This window comes from Gekko japonicus, unplaced genomic scaffold (assembly GCF_001447785.1).
Source record: "Gekko japonicus isolate JY-2015 unplaced genomic scaffold, Gekko_japonicus_V1.1 scaffold189, whole genome shotgun sequence".
NCBI classification, from domain to species: domain Eukaryota; kingdom Metazoa; phylum Chordata; class Lepidosauria; order Squamata; family Gekkonidae; genus Gekko; species Gekko japonicus.
The window spans coordinates 919,804-947,778 of record NW_015163608.1 but is presented as its reverse complement, the minus strand read 5'-3'; the positions used below and the strand labels follow the sequence as shown (position 1 = coordinate 947,778).

General features: G+C 44.1%; 1 protein-coding gene across 1 annotated transcript in view; it reads right to left on the bottom strand.

Annotated features, from left to right (window-relative positions):
- Window positions 1-27,975, bottom strand: part of TENM2 (teneurin transmembrane protein 2) — a 618,318-nt gene that overhangs the window by 216,700 nt on the left and 373,643 nt on the right. The window contains exons 7-8 of the mRNA XM_015407305.1: window positions 24,319-24,524; window positions 11,075-11,270 (exon numbers count right to left, since the gene is read on the bottom strand). Coding sequence (XP_015262791.1) covers window positions 11,075-11,270; window positions 24,319-24,524 — 402 coding nt within the window. The remainder of the gene's footprint in view (window positions 1-11,074; window positions 11,271-24,318; window positions 24,525-27,975) is intronic.

The window sequence follows — 27,975 nt, the reverse complement described above, 5'->3', positions numbered from 1 at the left end:
AGGCCTGTAGCTAGAGTGGGGCATTTGGGCCCTCGGGCCCCCGACTTTCTGTCCTGAACAGGCCCCCCCAACTTATTCCTCACCCTTGCTGCCAGGGGTGGCAGCAAGCATCACGCCGCCCTTTCCCCCAACAGCTCTCTGTATCTGATCTTGGCAACAGCAAGGAAAGCTCCGCCCTCTAAAGGGAAGCGCTTGTTCGGGCCCCACCTTTCTTCCTGCTTCAACTAGAATGCTGGGAAGATCCCACGTGGAAGCTTGAGCCCAAGATCTGTTGCTCTCGTGCCCCACAGGCCACTGGATTAGTAAGTCTCCCCTCGCCTCTCTCTGCCCAAGAGGAAGGTTGGGCTCAGGACTGGGAGTTGCCCCAGCAGCCATGCCACACATTTCTCTCCCTAGCCCCAATGGGCTTTAAAGCTAAACACAGTGCAAGGCTCTTCATGAGCCTCTTTGTTCTGGGATGGTGGAGGGAAGGAGTCGGTTTCCAGGTGGAGGCTTGAACCGGTTTGCCTGGTTGCTGGTGAGAGTCCCTGCAAGAGAAAAGCCCCTTGTGCTTGTTTTGCATTTGTCTGGGGGTGGGAAGGAGCTGGCTTGCCTGGTTGCCGGTGAGTCTCTGCAAGAGAAAAGCCCCTTGCGCTTGTTTTCCATTTGTTTGGGGTTCGGGGAGGGAAGGAGCTGCCTTCCACGTGGAAGCTTGAGCCTTCTCAGCTGGTTGCTGGTGAGTCCACCAGGGGAGAGAAAAGCCTCCTGTGTTTGTTTTGGTGTTGGATCCAGCCTTCCTTCAGTTTAAGAGTCCCTTCAATCGCGGAAAGAGTAAGCATCCTTAGACTGGCAGAAGGCTTCAAACTTTAGTTACTGGTGTGGTGGCAGAGGGGTAGGAGCCACAAGGTGACTTGAATATTCTATGCTGAGATTTTCAGTTTTCAAATGAGATGTTGCAAGAAATCATCTTGCTTTTTCATAGAAACATAGAATTACAGAGTTGGATGGGTCCATACAGGTCATCTAGTCCAGCCCCCTGCTCAATGCAGGATCGGCCTAGAGCATCCCTGAGAAGTGTAATCTATCCGCTTGGTTCATTAAAAATTTTTGTAAGTCATTTGAACAGATGCACTTAAATTGTGCAAAATAGTCTCTCTCCACTTCATTATATTTTCCAATGTGGCTTTCAGAGTTAAATTGGCTTGGGGAACTGGTGGGGCATCAGGTCCCTCAAGGTTGGTTGGAGAGGGTGGGGGGGATGGAGATGGATGTTGTAAGGGGGAAGCTGGGAGGATGGAGATTCTGGTGGGGGTGGGGGGTCTTTTAGTAGCAGTCTAGGTTTGCCTTGCCAGACTGCAGGCAGGACCTGGGGATCCCAAGTTTGGAATTACTGTTTAAGAATCCCAACAATGTCTGTCTGCTGTCATTTGGTGGGGGGTTGTTAAGACAAATGTCATGCTTTTTAAAAAAAAAGACAAAGTGGGTGTGATTGTCTTGATTTTATTTGTCTGCCGATGCTTTGGAGAGAGCAGGTGGATTGTCCCCTAGTTTTGAATGTAGTGCCTTATCAGCTCAAGGACACAGCAAGGGCTATTAGCTAAAAATGTATTGATTTCTTTACATGTTAAAAATTACCATACTTCAGTTGTTATTTGTTTGTATGTTATATGGAAAATAAATAAAACATGTTTTGTAAAAATGATCCAGTGTTCAAAGCAATAGTGCAAGGCATACCTGGTAATGCTTCTTACACCTCACCAGAGATTCAGAATGAGGTTATCTCTGTCCTGGCCTCAATGGTGCTAGAGCAAATAGTTTCCTTTTATAAAACTAGTGAGGTTGACTTCTTCTGTGTAAAAGCAGATGAGACAAGAGATGCGAGTGGTATTGAAAATCCAGCTGTTGTTGTCAGATTTGTAAAGGACAGCAAGCTATCAGAATACCTATTGGGTATGTATGAACTTCATCAGTTAACAGCAGACTATATAACTGAACTTCTGTTTCAAGTTCTTACTGACTGTGGGTTCAATCCTGGGGAACTCATAGTGCAGTGTTATGATGGAGCTAGTGTTATGTCTGGCAGGACAGGTGGTTAAAAAAATGCAAGAAAAAGTGGGCAAAACCATACTGTACATGCATTGCTACAATCACCAATGTATCTTGTGATTGTTAATGCCTGCTCAAAAATAGCACCTGTAAGGCAGTTTTTCGAGACATGTAATGGATTATACAATTTCACCAGAAAACATCAGGTGAGCCAAATATATTCAGGTACTCAGCTGAAGAGACTCCTTGAACAAAGATGGACTGGACATTTGGCCACTGCAAGAGCCTTAATTGCTGATCCTGATGGGGATGCTCCCACGGATTTGCAAGTGGAGGCAAAAGGTCTTCATGGCTCATGTGCAACTGTAAGATTTTGTTTCTTAGCACTATTAATGAAAGAGGTGCTGTCTGTACTTGAACCAGGCAATGCAGCACTTCAAGACAAAACAATGCATTTGGGGAGGGCTGCTGAAGTTGTGAATCACTGCATTTCTGCCCTTAAGGAGAGGAGAGGTAATGCAGACATGCACTTTGAATTGATTTTGGCAAAATCCACTGACATCTGTGAAGTAAACAGCATTACTTTTGAGAGAGAAGAAACAGCAGAAAAGCATGGCAAAAGGAAAAGGAAGGAGAAACATTTTGAAGATTATATTGCTGAAGGTAGTGCTGGATCAAGCTATTCTGGCAGTGAAATGTCCCCTCATATGCGCTTAAAACAGGTATTCATCGAAGTCCTTGACCATTCAATTTCAGAGGCTGAAGCTTGATTCTCTAAAAGTAATGTGGCATACTTATCAGCTTTGGACTCACTGATTCCAAGCTCACAAACTTTTTTGGATGTAAAGTCAGTAAAGCCTCTCATACAATTAATGAGGATGCCTTTGCACAAGAAGCAAATCTCTTAAAAATGAGCCTTTTTGCACCCACAAATCTGCTTTTGAAAAAAGAAGACAGTATCCATAATGCTCTTTCAGTGCTGTTCCCATATAGAGGTGGATACTGTAATGTATACAAAGTCTTTGCAGCTGCTGTAACTTTTGGAGCATCTACAGCTACATGCGAGGCAACATTCTCTTGCCTTACTCGTATGTTAAAACCACAGAGGCTATCAATGCCCCATTTTCTCCCATCTTCGTAAACATAACCTAGCAGAAAAAACACTCACAAAAAACATTGATATGGATGCTTTCATAGAAAAATTTTTTGCCCAGTCATGCCGACTTCAACTATAATGGGCTGAGCCTGAGAAGGGTATTTGAATGGTAACCAGGTTCTGTAACCATAAATTTTTTTGAGTGACTAATATTACAAGTTCTGTAATGATTAGCAATCTTTGTGATAAACCAGACACATTTTTATGTGACAAATCACAAGATCTGGAATTGGAATTTGGAAAAAACTAGGATCTTTGTTTCCCCATAATTCAAAGTTAACCTGTTGTTGTTACAGTAGGTCAAGCACTTATGTAAAAGACGCCTCAGTCCGATTCGAGAACATGAGAGTAAAATGGCGTCATCTGCATATGAAAGAACTGGGATATGGTGTTGGCCAATTTTGGGAACATGTCCATCAATTTTGAACAATGATGGAGCCAGGTCGTTTAGAAACAAATTAAAAAGTGAAGGTGCAAGGATGCATCCCTGTTTTACACCTTTGCGAATAGGGATTTTGGGGGTTAGATTTCCCTGTAGATTGAATTTAACCTGACAACTGGTATGTGTATATAGTTTTTTTATTTAAAAAAAGCAGTCTGGGATCTATATTCATTCTAACCATCTTGTCCCATAAGAGGTCTCTTGTGATTGAATCAAACGCCCCCTTAAGGTCTAAAAAGGCAGTGAAAAGCTTATTGCCTGGTTTCCCACTGTATTTAGTAACAAGGTGTGATAATACTGCACAGTGGTCTAGAGTGGATTTTCCCCGACGAAACCCTATTTGTTCTGGTCCTAGAATGTTATGGTTAGTCATCCATCCATCTAGTTTAATTAGAAGGTGTTTGGCATAAAGTTTGCCAACTACTGATAAAAGGCTGATCGGTCTATAATTTTCGGGAGAGGAAGGATCACCCTTTTTAAAAATAGGGACAATGATTGCATTTGTCCATGACTTTGGCATCATTCCAGTGTTATTTATTAAGGAAAATAATGCAGCCAAAGGAGGTGCCCACCATTCTGGGTGAGACTTCAGTAGTTCTGGGGAGACTGCATCAGGGCCAGGGGCTTTTTTGGTTTGAGATAACTGATCAGGGTAATAATATCCTCAGGGGACACAGGTGGGCACTCAGGGGTCTCAGGGGAATCACATTCTGTGGGTTTGGAAAAACTTGCACCATTTTCATTAAAAAGGTTTAAGAAATATGAGAACCAGGTATGGGAGGGAATTGATGGTGATGAAATTAATTTCCCCTGAGAAGCGCAAGAAATTAGGGCCCAAAATTTTCCACAATCATTTGACCTGGATGCCCTGATCAATAGTTCCCACTGGTCCCTGGCAAACTGGAGCTTCTTGGCTTTGACTAAGAGCCAGACCTATCAAGGAAACATTAACTCTCCATGTCTAGTGAATGGTCAGCTATTCAGGTTCATCCTGGCACACATTAAGAAACATCACTCCTTTTGTCTGGTACCAGGGAAATGCCAGACCATTCTATTGTTCCACAGTGGACAGACCCAGTACAGTCATCCAACACCTGGCTTCTATTGTTAAATCCAGACTCTACCCCTCTAAGATCTCATTGGTCATACACAGCCCCGTAGCTAAGGAGTTTTTGGGGAGGGGGCCGGGGGGGCACAGCCCAGGGCATCGTGGTATCCACTGAGGCAGGGGTCAGCAGCCAAGCGGGTCGGCAGAGAAGCATGACAGCTCTGGCGACGGGGCAGAGAAGACACCTCCTTCACAAGGTCCATCCGTGATCGTGATGAGGCAGGATGGCAAGAGAGAGTGGGATGGGATGGCTCCGGGCTCCTCGCTGGGCTCACTCCAACCTAAGTGGTAGCGTTCCTCCTGCCGCTGCAGCCAGCATGGAGCTTGCTGGCTGGCTGATCCTCTGGCGTGCCTGCAGGCTCCCTGGCTGTTCGACTCCTGCCTACCTGCTGTCCCCGGGTGCCCTGGGCTGCCGAGCCATGCCCAGGCTGGCTCCCTCCATTGCAAGCAAGTGAAAGCAGGGCGGGGAGGGAAGGGAAGGGGGAGCAAGCCAGGCTCCTCTGGACCTGGGTGAGCGGGTGGACGTGGCACGGCAGCTTCAGTGGTTGCCCCAGTCCATCTCTGAGCGGGAGCGCTTGGAAGCCCCAGCTACATGGCGTGCACGGTGGCTGCAGGGCTTGGCCGGGGGCGCTCCTCGTGCATGGGTGCGCTGCTGCCCTCCTCTCTGTGGCTGTTGGGCTGAGGGCAGCGACGGGGGGAGGGAGAGGGAGCAGAGGATTGGATATGGGCCCATAAAAACTGCGGGGGGGCAGGCCCCGTGGTAGCTACGGGCCTGGTCATACCTAAGGTCTGCCCCTACTGGCATAATATACCCCTGGGACCCAGGATTGGCCCAGGTAATCTATTGTTCTCACCTGAGACCAGCCCCCAGGACCGCCCATTGGTCTGCATTGTTTTCCAATGGGTATATCCCAGCGAACACATGGCCTCAGAGTGTGTGCCTCTGTCCTGATGCCAACTGGCAGTCCACCCCTAAATATTCAGGGTTTAGGCCATGATCTCATCTCCATGGACCCCTGCACGTCTGGACAGGTAATGTTACCCCATAACTGACTCATCTATTCACTATCAATCACCTCTGCTTTCTTAGTCCTGTATTGCTTGCTCTTTTGAATGTTTAGTGTGCTTGTAATCAAGGGGAATACTTTAATTAAAACTATTTAATTTACTCTTCAAATCTGTAGTTTTCCTACTATTCCAGACCTTGGTATACAAGTGGTGTGCGATTCCTGTACCCCTGTGGCCTTGCTTGCTGCCTAGCTAATTTCCACAAACAAAAAGGCAGGCCATTAATGGTAACATGGGTTCAGGCACAAAAAATTTGCCCCACAACATGAAAAATCCTGGCTATGGGCCTGTTCCTGCTTTATAAAGATTGTACTTAAAACTTTGTTTTATTTCAAGAGTTTAAGTAAAAGTCCCGCCCCCCCCTTTATACCTCAGTGGTTTAAGTTTATATTTCCTCTACAAGGAATAAAATTAATATGTTTCATCTGAACACATTAAACAGCCTTATTTTCTGTATGAGGAAATGGAGAAGCAGATAGGTGCCTTCTGTCGTATAATGAATCTAAATTGCATAGTCTCAGCCAGGGGTCCCTTGCATTAACGATTAAAACATACTGTTGTATCTCTGGTAACCAACTGCAATTGTATGTTATGAACAAGGAGGGAGGCTCCTATATAAGTTGTGATTTTTCACTGTATACAGCTATTGTTTGTGACAGCTGATATACCCTGACAATAGTTTTACAGGCACAAAGCAAGTTAATGGAACATACTTTGAGCTTATTTTCCACTGCTTCAGGTATTACATTTTTAAACAGAAGCATCAGCCTCATTAGAAAAATAACCTTAAGCTTGCTCTTGTTGTAATGTGTGTGGATTTCTTTCACTTTTGTAAATGTGTTCAAGCCCATGTAAAGAACTTGAAATAATGATAAAGTCCTGTTTAATGCCATTTCTGTTTAGCTGGGTTCTTGTTTTAAACCACCAAATTTATGTTAATTAATTATTCAGAAATTCATAGTTACAGTACTCACAATAACTATCGTTCTGCCACATGTATATTATTCAGTCATAAATTTAATGCAGTATATTTGCATTAAAAACCCTTTGCATTTAGCAAAATGAACTAAGCAACAGTTACATTGGGATCTAGAACACCGAATGTGTAACTTTTCTGCATTCCTAAATGTTAAGCTATTGGCAATAACTCTGACATAAGATCTTTCCCTCCATAGGACATCACAGTTAGTGTACTTCGTTATACTTTCATCGGGATTTTTGTGGTTGTTATGCTAGGATTCTTGACATTGCATTGAAGGTTAGCAACTTGCAAGGTTGTTGGCTTCAAATGTGAAGTCCAACTAAGTAACTACCTTACTTTCCTTATCCATTTCCCAGGGACCAGGAGGGAGGGGGAAGGAACACTGGCAATTTGGCAACTAGGATTTCAGGTTAGGGGGAACACTGCTCTTTAGCCAATCACAGCAGTTTGTTCTTTTTTGAAATGCTTCTGTGCATGGGCAAAGAGCATAAAAGCACGGGTCTGGCTGAGCTAGATTCCATTGCTGAGAGAGGTTTAGAGAGTGTGCTCCGGCTTTGGCTTCAGCTGCTGCTCTGAGCCTGACTCCTGCTGCCTGAGAGACTCTGCTGTGGACTTTGGATCATAACCTGATCCTGCCTGCCTGTAGAAAAGTGAAGACAGTGACTTGTTTGCCTGAACAATATTTTTTAAAAAGTTTTATTATTTTACTGTTAGTTGTTCTTTGGGCTTGGTGAGTGGTAGGTTGAGGGGGTGAGGCCAAGGGGCTCAGGCCTTTTTTTTAGTTCCCCTTGGGTAGGTTTTAGTTCCTTCTTGTTTTGTGACTTGCAGTTTGAAGTTTTTTTGTTGTTGTTTGGGCCTGGTGGTTGTGTGTAGGGCTGCCAAGTCCCCCCGGGGGGCGGATAATCCCCCGCTTTGGAGGCCCGATTTCCGCCGCTGCGGAATCGAGCCCCGGGGGGAACCCACCCCGGCGTGCACGTCAGCCGGATGTGACGTGATGACGCTGGGCACGCTGGGGGTGGGGCCACAGCCATCTGAAGGGAAAACTCTATGTTTTCCCCTCGATCAGATCCTGCCTGCCTTCTTGGAGATGAGTGAAGACAGTGACTGGTTTAACTGAACAACATTTTTAAAAAAGCTTTCTTATTTTCCTATTAGTGGTTCTTTAGGCTTAGTAGGTTGTAGGTTGTGAGGGGGTGAGGCCTTGGACCTCGGGCCTTTTTTTGTTCCCTTTGGTTTTATTCTTAGCTTTTAGTTCCTTCTGCTTTTCTGGCTTGCAGTTATTTTTGTGGCATGTTGTTGTTGTTTGGGCCTCGTGGTAGGTGGGAGGCCAAAGGCTCTTTCTTTTTCCTTTGCTTCTTTGGAGTTGAAAACTTATTCATTTTTGGTTAACTTATTCATTTTTGGTTCATTTTTCTGGGCTTGTCTGTGTGTGTGGATGGGGTTTGCTTGGTTTTTTTTTTTTTTTAATCTATTATTTTACTTAATTTTTTCTCTCTCTCTCCCCTTCACTATCCTTTGCTGTTTTTTTACTTCTTTTTCTTTTTGGGGGGGAGTTTGGGGGGGTGAGGCTTTGTTGCTTTCCCCCCCCTTTTGGTCGGGTGTGTGTGTGTGGAGGGGCTTTTGGTTTAGGTTCTTCTTGCTTTCTCTTCTATCTTAAGTCCTTTCCCCCACCTTTCCCCCCAGTAGTCCCCACACCATATTTCTTCCCTTTAATTTTTATAAGATTGGTTTTTTGGGGAGAAGGGGTGTTGAGGTTCACTGTTCTGTCTTCCAAGTGTGTGCTTCTGGTTTCAAGGGCTATTGAGTACAATACCTAGATGCTGCTAAATAGGCTTTTAGTAAAAAGGATCTGTTTTAGCCCTCTTCATTGAGGCTGCTGCTGGGGTGCTGCATGCAGAGGTGTCTGCGGGTGCTGGCACTGGACAGGGGTCTGCTGCTCAGGCAGCCCCTCCTCTAGCTGCTGTTGCTGAGGCTCAGCAGCAGGAGGAGGAGGAGCTGCCTTAGCTGTGTTTTGGGGTAAACTTTGGGGACAAGAGTGTTTTGGCTCTGGAGCTCACCCTAGGGACCCAGACGCTTCTGGAGGAGCTAGAGGACAGGCTGGATGTCCCTGCTTTTATTCCTCCAAAGTCTAGCAGGGCTTCTGAGGAGGAACAGGAGGGGAGGCTGGAAGCACAAGAGAAAGAGATGGAGGTGCACCCCAAGGTGCTGCCATCTCAACCACTTTCCCCTCAGACATCTCTTCCTGTCCCCCCAAGACACGGTGTGTCTACCACAAGCTCCTCACAGGAGGTGGCTTCAAGGAGTCTGTAGCTGCTGGTCAGTATGGGTGACCCTACACCTCCGAAGTCTGAAAGCACTTCCAGCTGACAGAAGATCCCTGCTTCGCACAATGCCAGCTGTGTAAAGCCTGGATCAGTCGAATGAGAGGCCTCGACCATCTCTTGACTACCAGATTGTGGAACCATCTGAAGAAGCACCACCAGATGCTATTTCTTTGGGGAGGGGGAGAGGCTGCTACTGGGGTGCCCAAGTGGCCACCACCAGCCAGCCAGGAGGTGAGTCATCATGCAATCACCTCTAGTGCTGTCCCTGAACGTTCCACATTAGTGAAGGGACACTAAGCATCTCTGACAGATGCTTGGTGAGGTTGGCACTAGGGTGCTGAGGGGAAACAGGATGCAAGTAAGAGGGTCACTTGCCTCACTGCCAAAATAGTTGCTGTGGATGGCCACCCCTTTTCCATGGTTGAAGACACTGTCTTCTGCAGGCTGCTCCAGGATGTCCCCTACTCGCACCACACTGGGCCGGGCTGTGTTGCCCTCACTGTACAGGGCTGCTAGGGACCACATGAGGGCATTGTTCTCCCATGCTCATGGGAGAACTGTGCACTTCACGTTCAACATCTGGACCTCCCCTCAGGCACATGATGTGTATCTGTCACCGACTGTGCACTGTTGGCAACCCAGCAACGTTGTGGATGGGGGTGGGGAAAATAGTGTTAGGTAGGGTGAGGGCTGCCAGGCTGGTTATTGCCAGATTCTGCTCCACACCAAGGTTCTCGACGGGGTGCACCCAGCAGACAACATATCATCCACCATAAAAAAGAGTTAGTGGCATGGATAGGCAGGGATCTCTCAATGGGCTTCATAGTAACTGATAATGGCATGAACATGAGGGCAGCAGCAGAAGCATTGGGCCTCAGGTGCATTTACTGTGTGGTCAACCTTCTTCACAAGGTGGTTAAAGATGCCTTGGGGCTGGGTTCTACAGAGAATCCTACTTTAGACACTGATACCCATGAGTTCAGGAATCTCCTCCAGAAATGCTGGTGTATCATGGGTAACAGACACCCATCTGCTGTGCGAGCAGCAGACACTGACAGGCGTGATAGTGCATTGCCTGATCGGTGATATGAGCACTTGCTGGAACTCCACCTGTGCTGTGCTGGAGCACTTGGTGGAGCAGAAGAGAGCCCTGACTGCCCTGATCTCTGAGACCAGGGAAGAGAGCCGGCTCACTTGCACACACACATTTATATGTTTTTATAAAAGAGAAGAGGAAAGCTACAACTGTTCTTGTTCAGCCTTCTGAGATGAAGTGGCAATGAGGAAACAATCATGTACTGACTTAAAGGGCACTGTTAATAATCAAGGATAGCATTTTTGACATTTCTCAAAGTTATAATTATTAAAGCTAATGCTGGCATGTGAAAACTGACTATGAACATTTTTATGAATGAAACAATATTTCTATATATTCAAATGCACCATATATTCAGTTTGAGAAACTCTGGTTGATATCTCTGGCATTAGTTATACTGTTTTGTATTGCTTTGGATTTCAGACCCCCTCAATTCATCTTGATAGTGAAAATTCTCATAATAGGTATGTGTGGAAGAACCTCTGAACTGAATAAAATACTGTACTCTTCTTGGTATTTCAGCCCAATTACTATCATTGCACCATCAAGCAGTCTACCTAACTATTATACCTATTATCTTCAACTTTCTCGTGCACTGTACTTCACTACTAGAAACACTTTCAGACTGGGCTGCAATGGACAGAAATGTAGCATATTGTACCATCTGAAGGAATTATTTGTTATTCTTTTGTCCTGAGAAAAGTGACTGTTATTTTGTGTTTATAAGAAAGTTTATCCTGCTCATCTGAACTGACTCTTTTTCTACAATTTCTGCTTAATTTACTGTTAAAACCCTTTAAAAAAATCCCAGGCATGACTTTTTATCATACTTTTATCACAGAGAACCAGACCTCACAGCCAAGGTATACATACCCAAGACAACAGTGTTGAAGGATACCACCTCTTTATCTTTGCCATCATTATAAAAAGCAAGGTGCCATAGTCCCACATCCAAATATTGAACAAAAACAGCTTCATTCTGTACAAGGGTCTGGATACTTCGACGCTCCCGTGGGGACTCCACCACACTCCATTTCTCTTTCCCATCCAAACGCTCCATAAAATCATACTGTAAGTTAGAAAAAAAGGAAAAGTTCTATATATTTATATGGCAGACAACACCAAGTAATTTATAAAAAGTACAACCTAAGTTTTAAATTGAGTGTATATTTTATCACGTGTACAAATGGGAAGACATAGCATCACTTCATTATGACTATATTTATGTTTAGTCTCTCCTCCCCCTTGTCAAGACCACTTCTGGAATAAATTGAGAAAGGAACAACTAAAAGAAAATGGTAATAGGCAATCTGTAGGAGATCTGCAGAGTAATGTGCCACATGTATCATGATGCTGCTTCAGCTAATGACAGTCTCTTGCTAGCAGTTCTTGAGCAGTTTCTTCTATCCTCTCTATCTAGCAGACACAGGTACTGCTTCAATGATGTTTTGGCAAATGGAAATAAAATTACTAAAGCTCCAACAAAAACACTAGGGTTAACTTACTGAATATGCTCTAGGGCAAACTTTCATCATGTTGCATGTTTGCTTAGAAATAAAATTATCTTATTTCAATGGAATTTACTCCTATTTAAATATGCAGAGCACTGCAAGCCGATAAAGGATACATTTTTGTTAGGCAGGAAACAATGGGGCAAGGCTTTCTCATATCAGTCCAACCAATCCAGTTCAGTTCAAAGGTTTCTGCAATTACACACATACACTTAAAAGGAACAAGTTTTTCAGCCATCTGACCAATTATTGCTTTCTTAATTCAGCTGAATTTTAAATGGGAATGAATTCAAAGGAATCATGATTAGGAACATGAAAAAGATTCATTTTATTAAAAGTGGCATGCTACCCACTCACAACTGCACATCTACTCTTCTGTTCTGCTCCATACAGTCACCCTCCAGATTTCATACCCATACAAAAGTATGAAATTGGCTTGGACTTTCACCAGAACTTCCCATGTCTTTGGGTAAACGGAGAGTACTTATTCAGAATTCCTGTACCATTAGCACCTGACATGACCAATCTGGTGTCTCTAGAGCTGCCCATGTAGTTACGTGCTAGACGGTTTAGGGCTAATGTCCCAGCCCCAGCTGAAATTCAGCTCATCATGGAACCATGTAGGCAACTCTAGAGCCAGCTGACACCAAATTGAGCACAACAGGTGGTGATAATGTAGAAATCTTGGAAGTTTATCATTCCTAGTTATAAATGTTCATACTGTTATCACATCTGCACTAACTGCCCACATTAAAGGAAGTCTAGGACTTGGCCATCTAACTTTGAAGAAAAGTTGCAAATATGAAACCAATAACCCTTGAGCAACTGGAGAAACAATCCAATAATCAGCACTTTTTGTAGGTCAACAAAACCAAAAAATTGGTTTAAATATGACTATTATTTTAATTGAGAGTTAAATTGTTTGGTAGTTGACTGAAAGAGAACCTTCTGTAATCTCCATTAGGGAATAATTCTACATAGGTTAGTAGAGTTCTTTTCTTTAATTAATGTGTATGGTCTCTAAAATATTTAGCCACTAAGCAAGAATTGACATTCTGGCCTCATAGTTTGTTCATATGTATATAAAGAACAAAAATAATGTTTCAATAGGCATATAACAAGTTCCCTATGGAAAAAAATTCTTTCATGAACATTTACTTTCCCCCTCTGTAGACAGAAATAGGATATTTCTGAAGAAATGCCTACGTACACAATAAGCTTACTATAACTGTGTGTGTGCCAGAACATTAAGATGCTCAAACCAAACAAGTTTTAAGAAAACAAATAATTTACTTGTTACCTGCCTACCATTTTTCTTCTCACACTGACACAGAGAGTACTCCATCTTTCTGTATTATACTTCTGAAGATGCCAGTCACAGCTGCTGGCAAAATGTCAGGTACTACAGTGCCAAGACCACGGCCACACAGCCCGGAAAATCTACTACAACTAATGAACTCCATCCGTGAAAGCCTTCGACAACATATTAAGTCACTTACTTCTTCCTAGAAGACATTTGTCTTGAATATTTAGGTATCACAATGAATTTTGCTCTGCAAAGTGAGTTTTGTTAAATAACACCTAATCTCTGATTTAACAGAAACATTCACTTCCCACATGTGAAAGGAAATTGCTTTCCCAAAATTGCCCTTGGCCTCTTTACTCTGAAAGAAAGCACCAGGTTCAGTCCCTGGCATCTCTAGTTCAAATAAAAGACTTTGCTCTGTCTAAGACCCCACAGAGCTGAGCTACTGTCAGTCAGAATATACAATACTGAGCTAGACAGACCAGTGGTCTGACTTGGTATAAGGCAGCTTCTTGTGATTCTATCAGATAACTTGCTTAGCATGCCAAACTGTCCTGCTTCTGGAAATGCAAGAGCCAGTAATAAATGAAACCAATTTCCTGATTTCCTCTTGAATCCTTTGGCCTAGTTTTTGCTGTGATAAAAACTGTAACAGGGATTCTGACCTGTAGTATCAGACTGTAAATGGGGCCACCATGACTGAATGTTACATTGTAAAAGAAAATGCCATCTCCATAGACAACTAGCTGTCAGGAAGAAGGTTTTTTGCTTAGTAGGAATGCCAGGCTCCAGGTGGCACTTGGGGTTCTCCAGACTACAGAGATCAGTTCCCCTTGAGAAAATGGCTGCTTTGGAGGGTAGACTCTATGCCGTTGTACCCGACTGAGGCTCCTGCCCTCACCAGGCTCCACCCTCAAGTCTCCAGGAGTTTCCCAACTTGGTCTGGTAACCATACCCCGGCCAGTGGACAGGGGAGACTTGGCAAGTCGTTTCCCCGGCTCATTAATTTCTTATCTTGGGGAAAGTCTGTATGGGAAAAAAAAGTTTTTATAAAGAAGCAACATGTAAGTCTGCACCTGCAATCTGAAGTACTACAAATGAGATGCGAGTTTGACACCTCAGTGCATACTAGGAGCTATGAGAAAGCTCAAATACATAGAATATATATAGAAGAAGAAGCAGAAGCAGAAGAAGCATCAGCAGCAGCAGAAGCAGAAGAAGCATCAGCAGAAGAAGAAGCAGAAGAAGCAGCAGAAGAAGCAGCAGAAGAAGCAGCAGAAGAAGCAGAAGCAGAAGAAGAGGAGGAGGAGGAGGAAGAGATTGGATTTATACCCCGCCCTTCACTTGGAGTCTCAGAGTTTTTAGTAATCCAGTAGAGGTGTGCTGTCAGAACTTTACAACCTGAACCACACCCACAGGTATATACTGTAAGTTTGCAAAAGGATTATTTTCAATGTTTGGGAGTAACAGTTACTCTAGGGACAGAGGAAAAAGCTTTGCTTACACGTGCCAGTAACGAGATGGGGCTGCAGAGACTTGAAATAGGCCTAGGCATCCCCCTCCCCCATTCCTCAATAAGCCTTCCTGAGGAGTTTAAAATTCCATCCCAGAATAATAAAACATATAGGCACACACAGATAGATGTGACAGCATCCCTGGGCCCTACCTGAAGATTTTGCCACCATTTGAAAACCTAATGCAGGCAATTAAAAAAGACTGCAAGGTCCCAGGCCCGGCAGCAAAAGGTGCTGTTCTCTCACTCTCTCTCCACCCCCCCCCCCACCCGGCCACCTCTTTAAGTGCTGAAACAGTCTGGGGGTGGGAGAAGTGAGGCTGTTTTGGCACTTGAGAAAGGACAAGGGGAAACAAGAGCTCCTGGTTCCACCGTGCTGTGGCATTTTTAAATCAGACCCAAGAACACCATCATATTTCCTTTGGAGCACAGAGGAACCAAGTGAGAGACCACTGAGGATGAAGGATCAGATCATCTTTCTGCAAGAGACAAACCCAATGATTCAGGATCTGGCATCTGTTGTACATATTATGTTTAAAGCAGCTGTGGGAGCAAACCTGAAACCCAGGCATCTTCTTGTACATTTAAACCATGTGCATATTCAAATACCTTTGCATTGAAGCTTGATGCATATTTTCTCCAGTTTGAAAGGTGACATTGGAAGTCAACTGGAAGAAAAGTGCCAAAAGCAACGGAGCACAGAGAGATATGATGTGGGAATTAGCTCCTTCCTCTGGGTTTATTTACAAATTAAGCCCCCAGCTAGATTTTCTAAAATTACTACTTCTAATTTTATTATTATTAGACAACCTGACTCAAGTTTATAAAATGACAGATGAAATGAATCTCTCTCTCTCTCTCTCTTTTTTTGCATACCTGTATAAATTGCCAACAAAAGGGAGGTAAGGCGGCAAAGTATAACCCAATCTCCTCAGATCTGGGAAGCAAGGTCACCAAGGCAGGCTCTGCAGAGGAAGGCAATGGCAAACCACCCCTGCTTCTCATTTCCCTTGGAAGTTCCTTGCTGGGGTTGCCCTAAGTCAGCTGTGACTTGACAGCACTTTAAATGCACACACACATACATGAATCAGACCCTTAATCCAGCATCTTTGAAGCCTATCTGTTAAGAGTGGAAAGTTAAAGACACCATCATTAACTCTTTGGAAGGGATGGCACTCTTGGAAGAATCTAGTTTATTGCTCCTTGGAAAGTTTGCTCACTGAGGGTCAACACAGAAGAGTGTAACAATAAAAGCTGACATTTCTCACTGGCAACATGCTGCTCTGCTTGGATTGTGTTGGCAGACTCCTCTGCCTCCCCTGTGTCTGACACTGATTCTATCTCAGGCAGCAGGCAGGCTCAGCAGTTGGTAGATCGAAGAGGAAGAGAAGGAGCTGAAATCATTTGAAGCACCCGCAGCTGCAGGGACTTGGTCTCATCCCACAATTACAGGTATGACCAAGGGGATGCAGGTGACTTTCGCTGAAGTTTCATACAAGCTATTGCTAAACAGGCAACCTATTAGCAGTGACTTACTGTAGATATCAATTTAACTTCAGCATGTTGATTTTCCCCATAGTCTAATACTCAGCTTCCTCCATTTGTTTAAATATGTTAGATTACTTTCCCCCATATTGACATATCTAATGCTCAGATTCCCCCCCTCCCAATTTGTCCAAATATGTTAAGTAAACCAGGATAACTGGATTATTCCTTAGGGAGTTTTGCTGTTGTTGCTTATTTGACTTTCTAATTCAATGTTTGGTTTCTGACAATCATGCTGTCTTACAATTGCAAAAAATTATCATGTATGAAAAGTGGGGAGACCTTGCAAATTGAGCTAGAGCCCAAGCGACAGTTAGAACCGGATATGGAACAACTGATTGGTTTAGCATCGGAAAAGGAGTACGACAAGGATGTATATTGTCACCTTGCTTATTTAATATATATGCAGAGTACATCATGCGAAATGCTGGCCTGGATGAATCACAAGTGGAATTAGTTGACTTTAATTTCCATCTCTTTTGGGCTACATCTCCTGGATGGATATCCTTCAGAAATACAAATGTTGGAGTTCTTGTAAAGGAAGCAACTCTTTAGTTCTAGGGCTGGAACCTTTCCGTATATGCTTCTCTATGTGCGGAGAAATTGTTGCAGTTTTATTAAGTAGTCAGTTTGGAAGAGAAAAGCTGAGAAGACCTATATAATTTTATTAATGCAGACAATAATGATATATGTGTTTCAGTATAATATGTAATACACAAAATCCATATTTTCATTTTTTTCAGGATTTGTTAAAATCCCAAATTAGAGTTATTGACCTGAACAAGACATGTTGTATATTTAGTGCAGAATGAAGAATATAATTTCCTAACTGTAGGTCACATTTTAATGTACTTTCTTTCATTTCAGTTGTCGTAAGTGAGTAGAAGGTGACAGAGGAACAAGAAAGAGCACTCATGTAAAGAAATAATGACAGAAGGGACAAAACCAGTCCCCACAAAGAGCTGGCCTGTCAAGCTCTGTAAGCAATGAAAGGGCTATTTTTGATGCTGCCATTATGTGACATGATGTAGTTGCCAAATGACTAAAGACACTGGCAGGAACTGAATTAATGTATCACGTTAGTAATTAGTATTGTTAGAGGTACACAATGAAGATAATCCTTACAGAATAGCTCTACAGCCCAACCAGACAGATGAAGAAGGTGGCTAACATGATGAAGACTCATTGTTCAAACAAGTTCAGAAATACCGTGTCATGAGTAACTAGTGAGAGAGACTTGAAGTTCACGGTACAGTGTTTTAGTCAGATGGAATGTATGTTAAATACCATAAATATGAACATCTACGTTTCAAAGGGCCACCTGATTCTTGACAGTCAAATGTGTATCATGTGTTTGACGCCATATCTACATTACCACACAAAGCTATATACTTAAATATTCACAAGAATACAGGAACTAAGGAAAGAAAACTGGAATAGCCAAAGACAAGCATCCTGTATTGTTCTTATTGGCAGCGAGAGAGTCCCTTTTGTTATCTTCATACTGTATTGGGGAGCTTAAACTTATTTAAATAGACCAGGTTAGTGTAGACTGAAGTTCCTAAATGAGGAGACAGGTGTGAGGCCAGCAGTACAGCTGGCCAACTTTGGAGCCAGGGTGGACTCACTCCAAGTTTTGATAGGCCACTTGCTGGCAAGAAACCAGGGCTTTTTATTTGAAAATAAATAAAAAACAACTTGTGTCTTTGATTATTTTTTACAAAAAGATTTTAAAATAAATATATATATAAATAGAATTTTTTAAATAAATAAGATGGGCAGAAAAAAGTTGCAGGCCTCTTGAGGCATCTATTGATGAAGGGAGTTCACTTAAGCCAGCCTCTTATCGGCTGTACAACCAGGGGTTACATGGGAGGGTATGACCTTTGTGCTGGGCAAGATTCAACTGAGCCATAACTGCTGTATATGAGAGCCAGTTGTGGTGTAGTGGTTAACAGTGGCAGACTCTAACCTAGAGAACCGGGTTTGATTCCCCACTCCACATGCAGCCAGCTGGGTGACCTTGGGTCAGTCTCTCAGCCCCACCTACCTCACAGGGTGTCTCTTGTGGGGAGAGGAAGGAAAGATGACCTCACAGCACTCTGAGATTCCTTTGGGTAGTGAAGAACTGGGTATAAAACCAATTCTTCTTCTTCTTCTTCTTCTTCTTCTTCTCCTCTTCCTCCTCACAGAGGGATGTTGGTGGGTCTCAGTACTTCATGCCATATAATGAAAGTAGCATGACACAGTACAAAATTTGCCACATAAAAGGGATTGCTCTGACAGAACTTACAATGATCTCATTGTAGTTTAGAACTACAGAGAGATTCACTGGTCTGATGCTAAAATATCATGAATATGTTTTAAAAAGCAAATGAGAACTTCCTTCTTCCCTACTAATCATTCTGCCCCTCTCCTTTTGTCTTAGTTCTAATAGAAGCTATCATTTGGACAATTTTTCTAGTGAAGAGCATATTTTGGGTTCCCCCCCCAATAAAGCAATAAATAGGAATGAAATGGGCCCCAGTAAAGTCATCTAAGAAATTGTAATAGTATGTATACATTTTTTTAAAAAAATATTTTCTACGGGAGTATTTTGATACCAAAAGCATGTGCAACTTGACTGAAGATATATTTGGAAATTTAAACTCTTCTCAACAAGTTATCCAGTATTTATTGCTTAAAATGTAACAGTCTGAACGATGATTTATTGATGTTTGACAGATATACATTGAATATATTGTTACATAAAAGTCCACTATAGGATGAATAATCAACTGTTGCCTAAGATTGTGCTTCATGCCTTTGCTTTTAGTTCACGTGCCCCCTGAAACACCTACCCACAGAACTACACAAGGCTGCTTCTGACAAGACATCTAGCTCCATCAATTTGACTGACTAAAGCAGAAATCTCTCCTTATATATAATTGTGAAGTGGAGTGGCACTTTCTAGCTCTCCAATTCACTGTGAAATGCACTCCCTCAGCCATTGGCCCGTCAGCCGCCACTCAAGAGTACTCACGTGCCATTGGCCGGGTGCTGGATCTGCTCCTTTTCCCTGCCCACTCCCGCTTCAGCCACTGTGCCCTGTCAGAATTACTGGCAAACGGCTTTCTCTCTTGACGAAGACACTTCTCCTGCTTGCCTCCTGTGTGGGACTAACTTTTCCCTCAGTTGCTGTTGTGAGGAACTCATTGGAGCCAGTCCTGACTAGGGTTGCCAGCTCCAGGTTGGGAAATTCCTGGCTATTCTGTGTCTAAGGAAGCCAGTGTAAGGAAGCCAGAGTTTGGGGAGGGGAGAGGAGAGGAGTGGCCGCAGCTGAATAGAATGCCACAGAGGCCACCGTCCAAAGCAGTTATTTTCTCCAGGGGGGGAAAGAGATCTGTTGTCTGGAGTTCAGTTGTGATACCCAGCGATCTTCAGGTTCTATCTGGAGGTTGGCTACCCTAGGCGTAGCAGTGAGCTCTTCAGAGCAGGGTCTGCCAGACCCAGGTTCTTACTGTGGAAGCTGTGATTTCAGACCACTCACAGACTGGCAGTTACCTGTGTTTGTAAGATGGCTGCTGTCTGTGGTTGTTTGTTTAAAATTTCCCCCCATAAAGTTTAATTGAGCTGTAGTTCCAGAGAGGGGCCTGTATTGTGTGTAGGGAAAGAGGATTGTGTTTAATCCCTGTTGATTTATGCCCTGTTGGTTCATATTGTGTGCTTACTTCTACAGTGTGTGTGTGCACCATAACTGTGTAAATAGTTAAATAAATTATTTAATTCGGGCTAAATCTATGTTGTGCTCTGACCACATAGCTTCTATGTCTCCCCCGCTCTGCACAATACCAAAGGGAGGGGGTAGTACAGGGAAGCAAGGAAAGGCCAGACCCTTGGGTTGCCAAGTTTCCAGGGATCCCCCAAAGATTAAGGATTCCATCTTCAAATACTGAGATTCAGCCAGAGGGGTCTCACTGTCCCTCTAAAAAGGCAGTGATGATTCCGTGAGTGGTGGCAGCAAATTTAAGGAGTGAGATATGCCCACGGGATGAGGGTGGGAGGCAAACAGCTGAGTTGTAAACTGGATCCCGTTTCGCCATGGTAGGCAACCAAGCTTGGTTCAGACAAAGGAAGGAAAGAAACCCTTTGCAGGCCTTAGTGAGGAACTCATTGGGGCCAGTCCTGACTAGGGTACCAGCTCCAGGTATGGAGATTCCTGGAGATTTTCTGGTAGAGTCTATGGAAACCAGGCTTTGGGGAGGGGAGAGGCCTCATCTGAACAGAATGTCATAAAGCCCATGTTCCAAAGCAGTTATTTTCTCCGGGGGGGGGTCTGTTGTCTGGAGTTCAGTTGTGATACCTGGTTATCTTCAGGCTCCACCTGGAGGTTAGCTACCCTAGGCGTAGCAGTCAGTGCTTCAGAGCAGGGTCTGCTAGATCCAGGTTCTTGCTGTAGAAGCTGAGTGGGTGATTTTGGACCAGGCACAGACTTTCAGCCTAACCTACCTCACAGGGTTGCTGTGCAGGTCAAAAGGGGGAGAGGAGAATGATGTAAGCTGCTTTGGTCCCCACTGTAGAGAAAGACTACTTTTCCTCTTGGGAGCCCACTGTTGCCAATCTCTAGGTGAGGGCTGTAGATCACTCAGAATTACAAGTGCTCTCCAGATGACAGAGATCAGTTCCCCTACAGAAAATGGTGGACTCTGTGTCCTTAAATCCTGCTGAGATGCCCCCCCCCCCGAAAGTCAATGTGACGTGGCAGTCAGGGCGTCAGGGCACGGAAGAGGCTGCAGGTGGGGGGGAGATGGAAAGTTGAAGAGTGAGGGGGAAATAAAAGTAGGTTGATGATTGGCTGGGAAGGAGATAGGGTTCCAACTCCAGGTGAGAAATTCCTGGAGATTTGAGGGATGGAACCTGGAGAAGGTGAGGTTTGAGGAAGGATGGGACCTCAGACAGGTACAGTGCCATAGACGCCACCCTCCAAAACAGCCATTCCCTCCTGGGGAACCACTGTTGCCAATCTCCAGGTGAGGGGTAGAGCTCAATCAGAATTACAACTGATCTCCAGGAGGTAGGGGGGAAGAGATGGAAAGCTGAAATCAGAGGGGCAGATAATGGCAGGTTGATGCTTGGCTGGGAAGGAGATAGGATTGCCAACTCCAGGTTGGGTAATTCCTGGAGATTTGAGGGGTGGACCCTGGAGAGGGTGGAGTTTTGTCAATCTCCAGGTGAGGGCTGGAGATCACTCAAAATTACAGATGCTCTTTGTCAGTTAACACTGCCATGTCTTTGGAATGTGTGTGTGTGTGGGTGATCCTCCTTCCTGGTACACTAATGATGTCTACTGTCCCACTCACTTTTCTCCTGCGCACGGGCACAATGCACAATGCTTATTGGCTTCTGCTGGTAATGGGGGGTGCTTTGAAACTACTATAACTTCAGGTGTCCTGCTGCTTTGGGCCATTCCTGACAAAAAGTTCATGTGTCATAGTTATAAACTACCAATAATCAGAATATTTCTTATGAAGTGCTGTGTGGTGTGATCTGACTATAGAAACTGACACTCTTCAGGTAGCAGAGATAAGTTCCTCTGGAGAAAATGGTAGACTCTGTGTCATTATACCCTGCTGAGGTCACCACAGCAAATTGATGCTGAGTGCCCAAGGCCTTGGCACTCTCCTAAACCCTCTTTCTCGAGCTCGTTGTATTTATTTCCACAACGGCCCTTATTCCTAGTTTGGAATATTAGCTAAACAGTAGTACAGAGAGGCTTCGGTCTCATTGGGGTTCCCAGACAGGAATTGTCTCTTGGCAGTCTCAAGGTAATCATGTACCTAATTTGCTGATTATTGACTTGTTCCCACAAAGGATTTTACTTGCTTTAGCATATCAGCACTCATCAGTGATGAACTGTCAAGTGAAGTTTTCACTCTTCACAGACTTTTTTTTAAAATTGTAGAAACAGGGGGGGGGGGGCTGGCAGCAGCTTTAAGGTATCATCCAATGTCAAATTCAGATTATTTCTATTAATCTAGTGACAGGTGGAGAAAAATATTGCTGCTTTCATTGTGACATTATTTCTATTAATCTACTGAGAGGTGGATAAAAAGTATTGTTGCTTTCATTGTGACATGGGAGAGGTTGAGTGATTTGTTCCTACATCACATTTCACAGTGGATAGATACTGCCTGGTTGAGGCATCTATCATTGACATTTATAGCTGTGCACCACATCGGAATGTAATTTCTGCTTAAAAGTATCTGTAAATATTATAAACTTAAGCCAGGATAAAAGAAGGATTGAAGGTTTTGTCTGGGGAGTGCTAGGATGGTGAGAACTTGCAGGAAAAAGCCGCACTCAGGAGGGAACTTAAGCCAAGATTTGTGGGTTTAAAAACTTATTCAAGATAACAATAAAGTACAATCCCAGGATATGGTATGCATTTTATATCTGCAACATACTAAGAGGACAGAACTGAATTTGTGTTTCGTAATTCTTTCTTTAGACTAAAAATATTTGAAATTACAGGAATAAATAACAGAACTGCATCCATAAGAATGTTACCAAGAATGAACAAACAGTGTGGTGAACTCTATCTTCAGTACCCCACAGGTTGCTATTCATGTTGTAACTAAATGTTATTGGAGACATATAGCTGTCTCCATCAAACATCAGCCTACACAGATCTTCTACTGCTTCTTTTTCTGGTGAAGTTTAGCAATACAGACAGGGTAACCTGACACAGAACCAACCCAACCCCTGCCAGACAAAAGGCATCTGCATCACACTTACCTGTGACAGCCAAGAAGGGAAGCTGTCACAGTGGTGACAGCAAGACTGGGTGGGTCAAGTGCAGCTGCAGCCAGAGGGAAGAAGCAGGAGTGAGCAACCTCTAGGAGCGAGATGTGGGATGTCCTGGCAGGGCAGGTGATGAGATCATCACCTGGTGATGGCTTACTGGAGGCTACGCTAGCCAGGAAGGGGCCTAGCCCACAGCCAGCAGCCCAAGAGACAGCAGCCCAAGAGACAGGCAAAGAGTCCAGGCAGCTCAAGAGTGACCAGCGGGATGGGTCTGAGTGCAGGCAGACCAGAGACGGAGGTGGTGGAGAGAGCACTCCCCCGAATCCCGGGCTGGCATGTAAGGGGGCAGAAAGAGCCCAGGGGAAGTCAGACTCTGGCTTCTCTCCTTTAATCATCTCAGGGTGGGCAACACCAGGGCCAGATTGGGCCCAGGCCTGGGAGGGGTGGGACGAAGGGTCAGATTAAAGGGAGTCTCAGATCAAGCTGGGGAGGAAGGAAGGGCTAAGAGTACATGGGACAGACAGAGAGAGAGCACTAGAGTGAGACAGCCTGGGAAAGAAGGACAGGCAGCCTGAACCCCCTCTCCTTCTCATTCTGAGGCCTGTAAGGGAGTATGTCCAACCTAGGGTTGCCAGGTCCCATTTTCTCCTGGTGGGGGGATTTGGGGGGGATGATGGGAGGGGGAGAGTCCATCCATGACACAGTGACGTGACACAAAGTGATGTCATCATATCAAGGACACAGCACCACAGGTGGACACACACACCCCGCACTTTCCCACAACCATTTAAAGGGAACCTTCCCTTTCAATGGTTGGTGGAGACACAGGGCCACCCTGCAAGGGGCAAATTGCAGGGCAGGGGAGGGTGGCCACCACTTCAAATGAATGGGTGCCATGCACGCCTGCCCTGGAAGCGGTGGATTTGTTGCTTGCAGGGCAGGCTTGGGCAGCCCCCGCTTCAAACGAGTGGGCACCATCTGCACCTGCCCTACAAGTGGTGAGTTTGCCACTTTCAGGGCAGGCTCAGGTGGCCCCCACTTCAAACAAGCGGTCGCTGTGTGTGCTTGTCCTGCAAGTGGCGAGTTCGCTGCTTGCAGGGCAAGTGCACACATCCACACTCTTTTCAAACAGGGCCAGGGAGGCTTCCCCCCTGCCAGCCAGCTGGCCGGTGTCTGGGGGGAGGAGGGAAAATCAAGGGATCCCCCACCTCCACCTGGGGACTGGCATCCCTAGCCCAACCGCAGCTAGGAGTAGAACCAGGTAAGGGCTGGAAAAGATTCATATATCATTACTATGAGCATTTTCCCACCTGCAGGTGATGGCCAAAGAAACTGAGCAGAAGTGAGAAAATACAGAGTCCTAGAAAAAATAGAAGTATTCCACAGTTTCAGATAATGTTTCTATAGAAATTATTTATATAGAGCTTATTTTTTTCTGCAAGACATTTTCATACGGTACCTGGACATGTGAAGGTGGAAGTCCTCTTCTTATATAGACTGCAAAAAGGGCATCCTTCCCTAAGGAGATATTGAATTTCAGGAATTGTGGTTGTGTGATATGGATTTGTGACCGCCAGAATACTCCTTGTGGTACTTCCTGTGTGACCCTCCGTCCAACTTCTGCCTCCCCACTATCTATGCTGTTGTTTCTAATTGCCCAAGGTCCTGGAAGACAAGAACCAATAACAAGGAGATAAGATTTAGATTAAAGTGTAGAATTTTTAGAAGTATAATTTAAAATGAAACTGTCTGGCAGTCTTAGATATCAAAGCAAAATCTAATTTATATGACTAAATTTACCCACACAGTTATTTTTTTGTACAGTAGTCAAACCATACTCCTTTTGATGCAGTAATATTAGTGTAAGAGTAGGAATGCGCTTTTTAGAGCTATAATCTCACTCCCTGGGGCTTCTAAGATCTTGCATACAGCTTCTTCTCCCATTTTTAATTCCATGATTGCTCTTTATATGAATCAAATATAATAGGAGCAGAGAGGCAGCTACGCACCTTAAAAGCTTTTTGTTCCCTTTTCAACTTCTTAATGTGAATGGGATATAAAAATAAATCCACAAGGGAAAAAAAGGGAATAATTTCAACAGATATTCACTGACTGAGGGTTTTAATCATCACATGTCACATATCAAGCAAGTTCTTAAACAATCAAAATATAAAAGAAGATAAACAAATAAAGATTAGATATGTAACTTTAGATGTGCTTGTTGTAGATACAATACTAGCACTGAAAACACTGTAGAGGTGAATTTGCCACCCCAGTTGTACTTGTATAGTAGAAAGCAGAGATAAGTGGCTGTTGAGACACTGTCACCTTTACAGCAGCAAATATGGTTGCCAAGTCACTTACAGGTAATAGAGGGGGAGAGCTGTTCCCTGCCTGGGACATTTGCATGCACGCCTAGTGCGTGTGTGCCGCGATGACATCACCCAGAAGTTATGCCATCACGTTGGGCACATCGCTGGCTGATGCTCTAGCAATCAGCCTGGAAACTCTATGGTACCACAGAGTTTTCAGGCTGATTGCTAAAGCATCAGTAAGCAACATATCCATCACACCCTCTCTCCCTCACCTACCTCACAGAGGTTGTAAGGAAGAAATGGAGGAGAGGATGATGATAAGCAGAGCCCCCAAAGCAGGGTACAAATGAAGTAAAATAAACAAATAACTTAGGGCAGTGAATGATAAATTAGTTATACACTACAAGAAGAAATATTTGTTTTTTCTTCTCCTGAAAATAGGACAAATCTTTTTCAATGAATAATGAAAGTGAAGTGGTTTGTGAGGTGCTTTTGTTGTTTTGAGAAGCACTAACAAGCAGATGCGTGAATGAATCTTGGTTTTTGTGCAGGCTGTACTGTCTGAAGTGGCACTCACATGAAAGGGGATTCACAGGCTTCAGATGTGCAAACAGCTGGTACATTAGTGTGGGAATTCCCATTCAGACGTTACAATGGAAATGTAAGACACTCACATCTATGTGTCAGTGCTTTTCATAACACCCAAAGCTCCTTAAAAAGAGTGGATAATAGTACCAAATTTAAATGGTCAGATCAGGTTTAAAGCTAATAACTACATCTGAAAACAGTATATATATAAAGTCTGTATATCCTTTCATTTTAAACAGAGGTCAGGTGGCATGATTCTCACCCACTCATTGGCCTGTAGCTACAGTGGCCCAGCCCCCAACTTACTGCTAAGGCCCTCAACTTCCCAGTCAGCCCAGCCCCCCTGACTTCCCATTTTTCATTCTATTTTTCATACCTACCTCTCATTCATCACCGACAAGCCCCAAAGCATTCCCACGCAGTGCCCAGCACACTGTGACCTTGCTGGTCAGCCCTGCCCCCGCCCTCCATTCCCACACTGCCTGGCCAGCGTGATTCTTGCCTCTCACCATGGCTGCTTTAGCTCTGTCTCGTTGCCAGCAAGGCAAGCCCTGTACCACCCTCCATTCCCATGCCAGTGATTCCTCACCTGGTAAGCTAAAGTTTCCTTGGGGGTTGGGGTGAGAGTGCGTGTGGGAAGTGGCAGCGAGAAGGAGAGAACAAAATTCTTGCATTTGTTTAGCATTTGTTTCAGAGGTCTGTGGGCTGGCAACTGTTTGGGAATGGAGGATACATTGTTTATTCTGGCTGAAGTGTGTGTGTGCCCCACAAGAAAAAAAAATTGATCCATAAACTGAAAAATCCTGGCTACGGCCCTGTGTACACAGCCCTTAGCTCCCTCCCTTTCACCTGCTGCCACTGGCTCAACACCTAAACTAAATCACTGAGAAGGAATTTGTGAAGAAAACTTTATCTGGCTTGGGCTGCTTTTGATCAGGACAAAGTCAGAACCAGGTAGCATGTCACCAGCTACTGGAATGTTCCCAGTATAACAACAAAAGAGATGGGTTCTGGTTTCTCTGGATAGATGCAAGTGCATCACAGAAGATGCCGTGTTCCTGGCTGCTTGCCTCCTCTCCTTCCTTCTTTGTTTCCCTTTCAACTTTCAGGACTGTCAATGTCTTGTATAGCTTCAGAAGTCTGAGGGGTGCAAGCAGGCTAGAGTAATCACTTTCCTCTAAGAATCAGGTACTTAGGTTTCTAAAAGAGTTTCCCCCCCACTAATAATCTCTTAAGCAGAAAATACAAGTAGTTAAGAAGCAATTTACAGAAAGAGGAAATATAGAAGGGTTTCACTACAACAGGACTCACCAAGTTTTTTGATCCTGCAAGCACCTTTAGAATTTTGACATAAGGTGAGATGTGTTATCTTATTGAACATACTTTAATTTTGGAGTTTTGGAATTCTGAGTTGGACTACAAGCTTCACATCTGAGAAGGCTTTAGCTTGCTGTGCAAACATCACTATGGATTATGCCCCCCTGCTTAATTTCTGCTCAATTTGTGGATATAAAAGCTACCTTAAGTGTGTGGACTCTAATCTGGGAGAACCGGGTTTGATTCCCCACTCCTCCACTTGCACCTGGCTGGATGACCTTGGGCAAGCCGTAGTTCTGATAAGAGCTGTTCTTGAAAAAGAGCAGTTTCTGTCAAGAGCTCTCTCAGCCCCACCTACCTCACAGGGTGTCTGTTGTGGGGAGGGGAAGGGAAAGGAGTTTGTAAGCCGCTCTGAGACACCTTTGGGTAGTGAAGGGTGGGGTATCAATCCAATCTCTTCTTCTTCTTCTTCTTTCAGGTGCAGATCTTATTTTGGGACATAAATTCCTTTGGAATACTTACTACTGGCCTCCTATTGGATCTTGCAGTTTTTATTGGAACTTTGTGGATTATCTGGTTTTCTTGGACAGAGTGGTCCCCCCTTGTCCCCCCCCCCCAATTGGAATATTAAGGCTTTTTCTGGTTTTCCTTGACAAAGGAAGAACTTTTGGGATTTATAAATATATACTTTCTTCTTTTGGAAGAAATCAGATTTAAGTCAGTTAAGTGAAAGAAAACAACTGGACCATGTGTACAGGATTCTGCCCCTCAAGCCTGTCCAGGAATGAGAGGGAAATCCTATACTTTTACAATACATTAAACAACAACCCAGAGAGGTAGGCTACCCCCTCTGGATTTCAGAACAATAAACCACCAGAACCTCTTTTAACTAGAAT